At 40.1% G+C, this 13,522-nt stretch overlaps 1 protein-coding gene across 4 annotated transcripts in view; it reads right to left on the bottom strand.

Moving 5' to 3' along the window:
* Positions 1-325: 325 nt before the first annotated feature.
* The window catches only part of LOC309400792 (dolichyl-diphosphooligosaccharide--protein glycosyltransferase subunit STT3B), a 238,717-nt gene continuing 225,520 nt past the window's right edge, over positions 326-13,522 (bottom strand). For all 4 annotated transcript variants that reach the window (XM_081969460.1, XM_081969459.1, XM_081969461.1 and 1 more), the window contains 4 exons: positions 6,298-6,471; positions 5,477-5,590; positions 3,857-4,069; positions 326-2,098 (listed from right to left, as the gene is read on the bottom strand). In XM_081969460.1, coding sequence (XP_081825586.1) covers positions 2,018-2,098; positions 3,857-4,069; positions 5,477-5,590; positions 6,298-6,471 — 582 coding nt within the window. In that variant the 3' untranslated portion in view covers positions 326-2,017. The remainder of the gene's footprint in view (positions 2,099-3,856; positions 4,070-5,476; positions 5,591-6,297; positions 6,472-13,522) is intronic.

The following is a 13,522-nucleotide window of genomic DNA, read 5'->3' as shown; positions in this document are numbered from 1 at the left end:
CAGTTCCTCTTCTTGCTTTTTTGTCATGTTCTTGGTTATCATTTTTGTTTTGTTTTTATTGATCTTTAATCCTGCCACTTCGCCATATTCTTCTAATTTTTGAATTAATTTCCGACTGGATTCTAATGGGTCCTCTAGTACAAATACTAGGTCATCAGCATAGGCTTGGGCCTTATATTCTTCATTTTTGAGTCTTAAACCTTTTATTCCCTGGTCCTTCCGAATTTCATTTAATAAAATTTCCAAAGTCAATATAAACAGCAAAGGAGAGAGGGGGCATTCGCTGGAGGCAATAACGGGAGTTAAAATAGAATGGAAACCGGAAATCTTTTTATTAGGAATAATGTCTGCGAAATGCAAAAAAGAAATCCAGTATTTAATACTACATATAACAACGGCGGCAAGGATTGCCTTTGCCCAGAAATGGAAAAACAAACTAACTCCAAGTGAAGATGAAATAATAAGAAAGGTTATGGACTGTGCTGAAATGGACAAACTAACTAAAGAAATTCAGGGAAATTCTGCTTCAGGTTCTTAACACAGCAACTTTTGGAAGCCACAAGGTAATGAATAAAAAAATAGCAGCCAATCAATTAACACAAAAACTTGATTTAATTTTATTTATCCTTAGGGTCAACAACTGGTTCATATTGAGTTGTAAAGCAACCAAGTAATATAATCTCAATGACAAAGGGTCAGAAATCCAGATTTTGTGAAAATGTTGCTACTGCATTATTGATTTATAACCTCTTTACTCCAAAAGGAAAAAAAAATCAAATAAAAATTATACATCTGTAATTTCAGCACTTTCTCACTGACCAAAATATAATTTTGGCGGAAGGTAATACTATTCTGCTTTGCACCAATAAAGCTGGTATAAGCTGTTTTTTATATCAAAATTATATCCTGTGACTGTCAATGAAACCTACCCCATACACATTTTTATTTTATTAAAGTAACAATGCTCAAAAATGTGTATAGTTTGAAAGTGAACTTGTTCAGTCTCCATTTATAATTTAGGGTACTTGATAAATCATCTTTTTCATAAACTATATAAGTGCATATTCAAAGCAGATGTTCCATCAACTGAAGCACTAAATAAAAATATGGAGAAAAATGTTATTTCCAGAAACCCAACCCCATGAAAAAGGCAGGTAAACAGGCAGATGTATAAACCCTTCTGCCTATAATAGATGCAGGAAATGAGTTTGGATACTTGTCAATGTTTCTCTTAACAGGCTAAAATATTGTAGAATATAAACTTGAAGCTAAACAAGGAGGTTTTGAGAACACCAGGTGCTATGGTGCTCAGTATCATTCATTACTGTCATGACAGATATACGGTTCAAATGTAGCTTCTTATATTTTACCTCTTCTATACCTCTAGATATGCCATGCATATTTGATGGATAGCAAGACCACTTCTTTTCAAAACAAATGGCCTCATCCAAGCATATAATCTGTGCTGTGAGTGGTGAAATTGCAGTTTGATATACAGTCCTGAACACAACATACTGCAACAATGTGAGTGGTGTCTTATAAAATAAATACCTCAAAATAGGTTTTTCTACTAGCTGAAATGTCAAAATATCCACACTGTTGGAAGGGTCACAATGGAAATAGCCAATTTATATTTTACCATTCCAGTTGAGATATTGCTGTTCAATGGAAGATTTAAAAAACTGACAAGTATGCATGTGTCAAGGACTGAATTAAAGGGCTGTTTGGTGCAATCGGTTCAAATTCAATGAAGTGGAAAGAAAATATGTACCATTTTTTAAAAAATTGCCTCCAAGACCTAGACAGCAGCCCTATCTTGCTTCATAATACAAATCTAAAACAGCTGTTCTCAGTAAGCCAAAATTTAAGTCAGACATTGCCTGAAAGTTTTGCACAATAATCTGGACCAATGATGGTTCTGTACCCTCATGTTGCTGTGAAACATGACTTGAGCTAAACGCAAAGACTGGTTATCTCAAGGACAACTGCTTCAATATTAGCAATCAGTACAGTGTTTTTAAACTGTCTTCCTGTTGGGTCTCTTGCCTTTCTTTAAAATTAGTTTATTCTTAATGTAGCCACGCTTCCTTTTGGCAGTCTAAAAAGAAAAACAGAATAGTATATTAGTATTTATAATGCTCTAGTGACAATGCTCATGTTTTTGCATTGCTCTAGAAACCTTAATTATTATGTTTAAGTCATGGTTAGAAAGGTAGGAAGTACCATATGCAGGTACTTTGGAATTTGATCTTTCCAGTTCTTGCATGTACCATGTTCCCTAAATCCTTCACCACAAATTTAAGAGTGCAATCCTATGCATGTTTTCCTTTAGTCGTTATTGCTCTTTTCAATGAAACCTAGGCCTCATTATATGGCAGTGTTTGCTGTAAATAAATATAGCCTGAAACGTAAGCTTTTAGGTTTCAGGCTGCACTTATTTATAGCAAACACTGCCATTTAATTTCAATGACAGTTATTTAGCATATTACCTGGTAGCAAGGAAAATATTTCTTGATGCCTGTTTGCTTTCTGCTAATGCTACAGTAACTTTTAGCATTCAACACATAAAGTAGTATTTCAAAAACTGCAGACAGAACTCTCTAATTTCTCTGAAAGAGTTATCATGGTTATTATTTAAAAATAATGCTTTGAGGTTTACATTTTGATTACTATGGACAAAAAGAGTTCTATTGTGCTCCAGATATTTCCAAAATAAAATGTGTTACATTCATTTTTTCCACTGCAATGATTTCCCACATAAAAAATATGTAAAGCGCTCTTCCCCCTATCTGTGTGTACAGATAGATAAATAGATTTAGTTTGGATTTCTCCTGTTCATTTACTTTCCATTTTGTTAATTGATAAAAAATGAACTATTAACACTTCTATTTCTGAAAGCATTCTTAATTTACAGCATTTTTGCACAACTGCCTAACACTTTTGCACAGTACCATATGTGCAACTCTGGTTTCTTAGTTGAACAGTACAATACGTTTAAAACATGCAAAACTCAGAATCGTCCCTAGAAATGTTTACAGTAGATTATTTTTCTATAAGAAATCAGGTAACAACATTTCTGTTTGAAGAGGATTTTATTGCCATTCCTGTACACTTGACTGTTCAATGGACTAGAACAGCACACAACAATGGTAAAGAAAATGTTGTATTTGAATGAGATGATTTTAAAAGAGTAAGAAGCCAGACAGTTGAGCTGCCAACAAGAATTCCAAGGTTCGATTATTTTACAAAATAAGTCATTCTGAAATGTCTATGTCAGTGGTCCTCAAGCTTTGTGGCTTGGCAGGCTGGCTTGGGGAGGGGTGGGAGAGGGGAACTGGCCCGTGTGAGTGGTGGACCGCTGCAAATTTGCGCAAACAACCCTTGCGCGAGTGGCTAGCCAGAGCATGCATTTGCATGCACAAGAGTGCCTGCCGGCCTGAGCAAATTGAGCAATGCTCACATGCGCTCCAGCCAGCCACTCACATTGTCCAATTTTGAATAGACCACGGCCCAGTAGTGGGGACCCCTGGTCTAAGCATAATTTTTCAGAAAGACAATTTCACATTTATTGAGTGAATCAACATAATTAATGGAACACTATTAATGTGTTCTAGGTAGTAAATTTTATTACAGTTAGCTGGGATTTTGGGGACATAGCCTGCCTATGAGCACAAATGATAAATATAATTCCCACATGCTGTATTAATCAAAATGTGAACCATTATTATCATCCATTAGGTCTGTTATTTGAGATAAAGTATGTTTTTATGTAGCTAGTAGAAAGAACTAATTGTATAGCTGGTAAAACTAGTATAGCATTAAAATTTTCCTTTGAAATATTTCACTAGGAACCCACCTTTTTTGACAAATACTTCTGTTTTGGTAAAATGTTGGTTAGTCTAGGCTTATGATCTAGTGTTTCTCTGTTGTCTAGCCTTTTCACTTTATATATTCTAACAAGCCAGTGCTCTGAAGTGAAGGCTTCTTCCAAATGTTTAAACTTAATGTCTTTGTTGCCAATTTCAGCATTGCGGGTTCGATCAAATCCTGGGGGAGTCCGAAAATCCAGCTACAAAATTAATGCTATCCATTAGTTTGCAGTTATATTCAGTTCTAGAAATAGAATTATAAATGTGTGTGTATATATATATATATATATATATATATATATATATATATATATATATATATATATATATATATATATATATATATATATATATATATATATATATATATATATGTTGGTCTTGTTGTATTCGGGTCTTTTCCCGTGTAAGATTGAGATTGTCTTGGCAACGTTTCAGCGAGCTCTCACTCGCCATCTTCAGGCTGGGTTTTGGGCTTAAAGTGTGATCGGAGCTGCCATCTTTCAGTTTCACTTACTGAAACAAAGCCAGCATTCCACACACCAAAGAAAGACGGCAGCTCCGACCATGCTTTAAGCCCAAAACCCAGCCTGAAGATGGCGAGTGAGACCTTGCCGAAACGTTGCCAAGACAATCTCAATCTTACATGGGAAAAGACCCGAATACAACAAGATATATATATCTATTATATATATATATATATATATATATATATATATATATATATATATATATATATATATATATATATACATATATATATATATATATATTAAAACATATTTGAAAACATAGACAATAGATTTTAAAATGTTCTTTATATACATAGTTTTTTATATACTTAATTTGAAACAAATCATGATTAAAGAGGCCTTACGTTTACTCCATACAGTGTAAAAGTCTAGCACTAAATTATATAAATTAAATATACAATTAATAAGCATTTCCAGTACAAAAAAGGGAACAAAATATCAAGGTTTTTGACAGAATCCCCTCCCCCAACTAGAAAGTAATATTTTTCAATTTTGAATTATAGCCAATAAACTTTTATTAAACTACTAATCATAAAAGACAAAAGTTATAAACAGATATCAATCACTGCCACTGATAATAAGCATGAGACCAGGAGAATGCTGTTTGGAATAAAATTAAATTGTGTCCCTTTAAAAGATTTTACTGTACCAGCGAGAGAGTTAAACGCCATTAAGACAACCTTCTAACTAGAAGTATCCATTTGCTACATTTTAGCTTACAAGAAAACATAGGTGCAATGGAATTCTGAAACCAACTCAGACCCAACTTTTTAGAGGTAGAAACCAAACCTTTAATTGAGGTCAGCAACAAAAATGGTAACTAGTTGGTAAAGGATTGATACAGAAAATATTCTGTGGGCTTGCATGCTTATCCTGCATTAGAAGGAAGAGGGAGATCTGTTTCTTTCCCTTTTTAGGACTACTTAAGATAGCCCTTCACTTTTATCAATTATAGAAAGGCCTAATAATAATAATTTTAAACACTCACAATAGTTGTGGAATGTATTGTCAGGGATACACAGAAATGTAAAGAAGCATTACTATTAAGGCTGCACCTAAATACATGAGACTAACCTGCATTTCTCCAAATCTGTAGTATGACATTTTATACATAAGACAGTTCAGCAAGATTGGAGATCCTACTTTATCAACTCTAAACTCTCCTTGTGGAGTAAAGTAGTCACTTTCCTTTAACAAAAAGTAGGAAATTAAATTATTGTAGAAGTCAGTTCAGGGAAACAAGATGAAACAGAATAAAAATCTAATAATCAGCAAATTCTGTAAACAACTAATAGGTAAAAAAACCCCAGTGACTGAGGTTAGTTCTTATTTTTTTCATGCTATAAGACTAAGTTACGATACATTTTTATTTCATCTTCACTTTTGGCTGTATTAGATATATTGTATCAAGACATCACGTGTGACAAATACACAGTAACTAAAATTTATTTTATTTATATCCCACCTATATTATTTTTGTTTACAAGTAACTCAAGGCACTGAACTTATCCAACACACTTTCTTCCTTCTCCCTGCCCCAAAACAACTCTTGTGAAGTGAGTTGGGCTGAGAGAGAGTGACAGGCCCGAAGTCACACAGTCATGGCTAAAGGGGCTTTCATGGCTAAACCCAGTCTCCTGCTTTCTAGTCTGGTACCTTAACCACTAGACCAAACTGGCTCTCTGTAATACTTAACAGTTAATTAGGACACTATGTAATTATACTGTAGCTTAGTGTATACAAGTGACCACAGAAATATCAGACAAATTTGGGGTAATATATTTTAAAGAAAGATGAAAGCATTATACACAAAGTCTTGCCAGATTACACAAACAAGCTAAGGCAGGAAAATTGTATGTTGCTATGTACACATTTTTAAAACCACTTTGACTTACCCTAATATCTTTAGGATGTTCTCCTTCTGCTATCCTTACCATCCATAAAAATTTGTTAATATCATCACCAGAATAGCCAATTACACCTCCAAAAATTATTAATACATAATCCACATCCAGGCTTTTCATGATCTCATATGCCGCTGTCTCATTTGAGGACATAGCTTTGCCTACCTGTAATAAAAAAATATTTTTAAAATGAACATATTCTTCTTAAAATGTAGGTTATTTTGAATTTGGCAAAGTGTATATTTCTTAAATAAACAATTTTAATTAGCATTTTCAAGATTAATAGATGGTTAATTGTCCAGCTGTGAATTTGAAATTTAGCAATTCAGGTTTTAGTTCCAAAGTTGTATACAAATACGTACACCAAAAAACTACATATAGAGGTAGTTCTCAAGTTACAACAGCAATTGGCACCAGGATTGCCATTACTAAGCGGTGTGGTTATATAGTGCAGCATCACATGGCCGCATTGCTTAGGAAAGGTTATCCAGGCAGTCTTGGTTCTCATTGTAACACAAGGTGTGCGGGTTGTTAAGCGGGAAGCAGCGGAAGTCCCAAGTAAGGAGTGCAGGGGTGCTGCAAGGGGGATGGGGGAAGCCCAGAGTAGGTCACACATGAGTTGGGGAGAAGGGTGCTGCAGTACGAGTGCACGAGACCAGGGAAGGAGGGTGCAGGGTGCACGCTATTTGAGAATGGTGCAAGAGGCATCAGGAAAAAGACTTGGCATAGCCAGCAGATGCCTTGCATAGTGTCAGGCCAGGCATGCCTTGTCAGCAGAGAGAAGACAGAGAAGATCAGCTGTGAGTGGTAGGTCCTATAGTGTACAGGACAGTGATGACAGCTGGGACTTTGTGGCACTGGGATGGCTGGTCACAGTGTGGGGCTTGAGGCAGCACTCCTTGGTGGTGGTGGCACTCAGGCTAAAGTAGAGGCCTGGAGGTGGGGGCAGACAGCTGACACTGCTGAAGGTCCTGGGTCTCTACTTCAGCCCCAGTGCCACCAAGAAGTGTTGCTGTGCAGGATGACCAAAAGGGAAGAGATGGGGAGGAGATAAGTGGGTTGGGGGACTTGATGTGTCCTTGTGGTAGTAAGGTGGGTTGCCAAGCACCCAAATTTTGATCACGTGACCCCAGGGGTGCTGCAATGGCTGTAACTTCGAGGACTAGGAGTATGTACCATTTTTTGAGTGCCTCATTAAATGTGAACCATCACTGAACAAATGGTTGTAACTTGAGGATTACCTAGTAACTATATGTATATGAAAATGACATGAACAAGACAAGGACAGTTTTGTTCACCTATGCTAAAAGCAGTTTTTTATTATCAAGTCACAAGATTAGCCTATCCTACTCAAACAGGTTATTAATCTCTTGTGAAATAAACCCAACCCAATTTAGAATCTTGTCTAACTAAAAGATAGATTAATTTGGTAGTCATCTACATCACACAACAGCAAATATTATACATTATAAAAATAATAAAGGCAGGATAAATAAATGTTTTTAAATATCCATATTCGAACTTTCTAAGGATCAGTCTCATCCATTCAAAATACTATTTTCTATCCAATCCTCTATGTTATCTGCCAAGACAACAATGGTTGGAAAGAGGAGTTGAAATTGTCACTAGTTCTGACAAGTGGTAAAGCTGTGGTGACTTCTCTTTCAATTCATTGTTTGAAAACTGCCCACTCATAACACTAGTTGAGCAAGGATTTACTGCATGACTATAACAACTCCAGAAAGATCTAGAACTGCAAGCACTACAAAACCCTTATAATCTCCAAGGCACCCCAAGAAACAGTATAAAAATACAATCCTATGTTGAATGTTTTATATACAGGTAGTCCTTGATCAAAGTTACAACAGTACTGAATGAATGGTGGTTACAACCAGTTCTCAGAGTTCCTGCTGTTCCAACACTCCCATGATCGTGTGGTCATGATCTGGGTCCTTGACAACTGATTCACAATTGCTGGACTGGAGTTCCGAACTGGTTGCAGCACCCCATGTTCATGTGATTGCCATTTGCAACCTTCCATGCCGGATAGTCAATGTTACAAAGTCAATGGGGAAGCTACCAGGGAAGGTCGCAAGTCACTGGAATAAGTCTCCCACACTTCCTCCTCCAGCCCCTCTATGCTCAGGCCACACCAGCGACTTACACCCCTGCATATGTTTCCCAACCTGCACCACACCCCTGTGCATCCTCCCCAACCCATCCTGGACTATTCTAGAATCTTCCTGACCTGCACCACACACACCCACACCTTCCTCCATCCACCCTTCTCGACCCTCACCTCTTACACACCCTCCCTAACCCATGGCTCTCAGGCACCCCCTCGTACCCTCCCTGTCCATCACTGCACCTCTCACATACACCCTTGCTGTACCTGCCCTGCACCCCTTTGTTCTCTCCCCTACCTGGCAGCAGCTACTAACCTGCCTGCTGGCCTGGGACTTGAAACTTACTGCCAGATTCCCCTCTGACTTTGGTTACAGGAAGCCAGCAAGAAGTTGCCTTGCCTAACAACCATGGGATTCAGTTAGTGGCAACTGAGACTGCAGGGATCGATGTCATTAAGTAAGCCTCACAATCATGAATTTTCCTTATCTCCTACTCTACAATTAAATTTTTATACTGCAACTTATTATTTGATTGGGATAAAAATAAACTCAGATTTGTGAGGAAAAAGTAATGGTAAAATACATTGCTATTCTGATAAATGAACCAGTTCTTATATGCCAGCCTCATTTAGAGTGAATTGTGATGTTCATATGCATGAAAACATGCAGTTTAAAATAGCACTAACATTTTAAAAAAAACCAATCTTTGATAAATAAGGTATAGATACTGTAATCAGTCTCTATATACTGTGTAAGTGTTTCCACAAATTACTGAAATATAAAGTCAGCTTTGGAAAAGGAGAAATACTGAACACAACAAAAGATGATAAGCAGCTGACATGCTCTGACATTCTATTTTTATTATGTACCCTTCCATTTCTTCATAAAGTTTGAAAATTATATTTAAGTTTGAATTGAATCCTATAAAAATCCCACTGTAATCTTGACACATTCCTATCTCATATTCTGTTTCTTAGAATTAAGCTTTGATGAAAATAATGGAATATAATTTTCAGTATATTACAATGTAACTTATATGAACATTTACATCTGTGTGTCAGGGTTCCGACCAATGCCCTAATTAAATCATGAGCCTCAAGCCAAGCTTCAAAAGAAATCCAGTTATTTATTAGGAGCGCCATGTCGACACGAACCAAGTGAAGCCAACTCTGACCTCAGTTCACGCCTTGGCTCTGATCCTGTTTCCCCCCTCCCCCCAGGGTGTGTCATCAGTCACATTCCCCAACGAAGCAGTTTCATGGACTGTAGAAGTCACTCCCTTCGGCCTTGACAATTGCCAGATGGAATGTGCTTTGTTTTGACTGATGTACAAGTTCCTTGATGCAGCTGCGAGGCTTGGTTCCTCATACTCTTGCCTATGGCAACTCGAGAGCAGGTCAGGAATGCTTCGCAAGTTGACATTTGGCCTCTCTCACTTCCCAAGGGCGACCGGTGCAAAGCAAAGAACAGTTTGAATACAGGTATAGATTTTAAGGGTGCGACCTCCACCCCCCCCCCCCGCCCCTAGGCTTTGTTGGGTTGTCTTCATGGAATTTAGCTATGAGGCGGTCAGCTTGGATGTTTCTGCTCTTTACCCAAGACACCTCTGATAGCCCTTCCACTTGATTAGGTATTGGAGTTGTCTCCTGTGCTACCTTGAGTCAACGATGCGTTGCACCTCATAATAGGTTTGGCCCCTTATAACCACTGAGTCTGGGGACTCACGGGGTAATGGTCACAGGGTTGACCCGACCATGGGTTTTAAGAGGCTGCTATAGAATACCAGGTGTATCTTCCCTAGCAGTCAGGGAAATTTTAATTGCACCATGACCGGGTTGATAATCTTCACTATGGGGAATGATCCCATGTACTTGGGTCCCAGCTTCTTGCTGGGGAGTTTTAACCTAAAATATTTTGTGGAGGGGTAGACCTTTTCCCCCAGCTGGAATGGCTGTTGTGGGGCTCAGTGTTTGTCTGCCTGTTGCTTATAGGTTTGTGCCGCTTTAGTTAGCGCTTTCTTGACATTTTCCCATGCTGCTTTTAGCGTTGACAGCTAATCTGTCAAGCTGACTGAGGAGGGGGGGAATCCCTTGGGTATTCTGGCATTGGGACAAAGTCCATGCCACTCACTATTTTCTTTTTTTTTTAAAGAATTTTATTGGTTTTTAAACATTTATGGCGAAAGGTAAAAGGGTACATAGAAAATTTTGGCAGCTCCCATGCTAGTGGTAGAAATCCCTCCAAATCTCACAATTTTTACAATGTTAAAGACAACGTATAAAAGATAAGCAAAAACAGAATCTTGTTCTACATTATATCAACCATGTGTTCAATCATCTCTTTTTTTGTCACTTTCTAGTATATCAACAATTACCACTCACTATTTTCAACGGAGTTAGTCCCGTGCTACTGTGAACAGCATCATTGTATGCGACCTCAGCGAAAGGCAGGAGGTCTGCCCCTTTGGACTGCTGATAGTTCACATAGCACCTCAGGTACTGCTCTATCAGGGCATTCAAATGTTCTCTCCCCCCTACCCCGGTTGGTGTTCAGATGAAAGGCCGAGCTGAGGCCTTGGGATGACCCAATGGACCGCAGGAACTCCCTCCAGAACTGGACCCCTCTGTCTGAGATGATTCTTTGTGGCACTCCATGCAGGAGGTAGATGTGCTTCAGGAACAGTTTAGCTAGCTGGTGGGCTGGGGGTAGTCTGCTGCAGGGTATGAAGTGTGCCTGTTTGGAGAATAAGTCAATCACAGTTCAGATCACAGTGTTACCTGCACTCTTGGGCAACTCCACTATAAAGTCCATTGCGATTTCCTCCCATGGCCTCGTTGGCTCTGTCACCGGTTGTAGCAATCCGGGGTTTTTTCCTGGTGGCTTTTTCATATTGGCGCAGATAGTGCAACTTTTCACATAGCTGTCCATGTCTTCCTTCATGCCGGGCCACCAGAATTGCCTCCGCACTAAGTGTAAAGTCTTTAGGAACCCAAAGTGGCCCACTGATTTGACATTGTGGCTCCTCTGGAGGGTTAAGGTGCGTAGGGACTCTGGGATGTAGAGTTTCATCCCCTTCCATGCTAGGTCGTCCCTTTTTGTCAAGATATGTTGGTTGTCATAGAACCAGAGGTCTGCTTGCAGTTCGGTTTTCAGTTTCATGGTTAGATTGCTTGTCAGTCTTGCTGGTTGTGGCGTTGTCATCTGGTGGTTACTTGGGCTACTGTTTGGGTAGGGGGGATGATGGTGTCTACTACCTCCTCCCATTCACATTTTTACTGGGGCATGCAGGAGAGGGCGTCAGCTAGGAAATTCCTCACCCCTGGGATTTGTTTTAGCATGAAGTCGAATCAGTTGAAGTATTCAGCCCAGTGGACTTGTTTGGGTGACAGTTTCCATGGGGTCCTAAGGGACTCCAGATTTTCGAGGTCAGTCCAGACTTCAAACAGTTTCTCCCCCCCCAACCCTCCAGCAGGTGGCGCCAGGTTAGCAGAGCTCATCTTACTGCAAAAGCCTCTTTTCCCCATGTGGCCCAATGTCTCTCTGTCTGCGTGAGTTTGCGGGAGGTGTAGGTGCAGGGCTGTAGTTTTTCTTGGTTATTTCTTTGGAGTAGCACTGCTCCCACTGCCACATCACTGGCATTTGCTTGGATGCCGAAGGGTTGTTCGGGGTCGGGATGTTTCAGCACCGTTTCCTTTGCAAAATGTTCCTTTAGTGTTTCGAACGCCTTTTGGTAGGTCAGGTCCCACCGTAGGGATTGTTCCAGGCGAGGCTTTGACTCTGGGGCCCCTGTGTTTAGGAGGTCTCTCATGGGTTTGGCAATCTTCACGAAGGAGGGGATGAATTGCCTGTAAAAGTTTGCGAATCCTAGGAAGCTTTGTAGCGGTTTGCGGGTGTGAGGGAGCTGCCAGCCTAGGATGGCTTGTACTTTGGCTGGGTACATCGCTATGCCCTCATTTGACACTCAGTAGCCCAAGTAGTCTAGCCGTGTGGTGAAATTCTCAGTTTGACGTACAGATTTGCTGCCAGAAGTTTTTCCAGTACCTGGCAGACTAGGGGTATGTGGTCTTCTATGGTCTCCGTGTAGATGAGGATGTTGTCCAGGTAAACGAGGACCCATTATAAAGAGATGCTCATGCAGCACCTCGTTTATTAATTGCATGAAGACCGCTAGGGGCCCCTGCAGTCCAAAAGCCATTACTTTGAATTGGGAGCTCCCTAGGGGGCAGTTGAACACTGTTTTCCATTCATCTCCCTCCCTGATGCTGACTTGGTAGTATGCTTCTCTGAGGTCTAATTTAGTAAAGACTTTTCCCTTGGCTAGGCAAGATAGCATGTCCTTCATGAGAGGGAGAGGGTATAGGTTGTGTGCAAACACACAGTTAATCCCCCTAAAATCTATGCATCATCTCATAGTTCCATCTTTTTTTCCTTTAAATAGGACTGGGGCTGCGACCCGTGGCTTGGCTGCCTCAATGAAGCCCCTTGCTAGGTTTTTGTCTATGTATTTGTGCATTTCTTGCATTTCCCGGGGTGTAATGGCGTACAGTTTGGGTTTGGAAAGCTTGGCACTGGGGATGATTTTGATGGCACAGTCCGTTGTGCGGTTGGGGGGGTGGGGACATCACAGTCAGTTTCACTGAACACTTCAGCGAGGTCCTGGTATTTTCCAGGGATCCATTTGGCCTCTGGGGCTTTGTCAGAGGTGGCTGCTGATTGTTGTGGTGGGGCCTTTGGGGGGTTTTCCTGCATGGGTGATGCTTCTGTTTTCTAGTGCGGAGGGGGTTGGGGTCCTCTTGCTATCCTCAGCCTCCAGTTTCCCCCTTGCCACCAGATGGTCGGGCACCACTTGTCTAGCCAGGAGGGCCCCAGTATGACCGTGTCTGTCATTTTGGGGGCTATGACAAATTTAATTGCTTCCCAGTGGTTTGTTGAAGCTTCACTGGTTTGGTCAGATGGGTGGCGTAGGCTCCCCCCAATAGGGACCCATCGACCTGTTCGAACCTGATCAGGTGGGCCAGTCTTTTAACTCTAATCCTCAGTTTCAGTACCGTGGTTAGGTTAATCAAGCATCTAGTGCAGGCTGAGTCTAT

This window comes from Natrix helvetica (assembly GCF_964273705.1).
Source record: "Natrix helvetica genome assembly, chromosome: W".
Lineage (NCBI taxonomy): Eukaryota > Metazoa > Chordata > Lepidosauria > Squamata > Natricidae > Natrix > Natrix helvetica.
The sequence above is the reverse complement of the archived record's forward strand: the minus strand, read 5'-3'. Positions and strand labels throughout refer to the sequence as shown.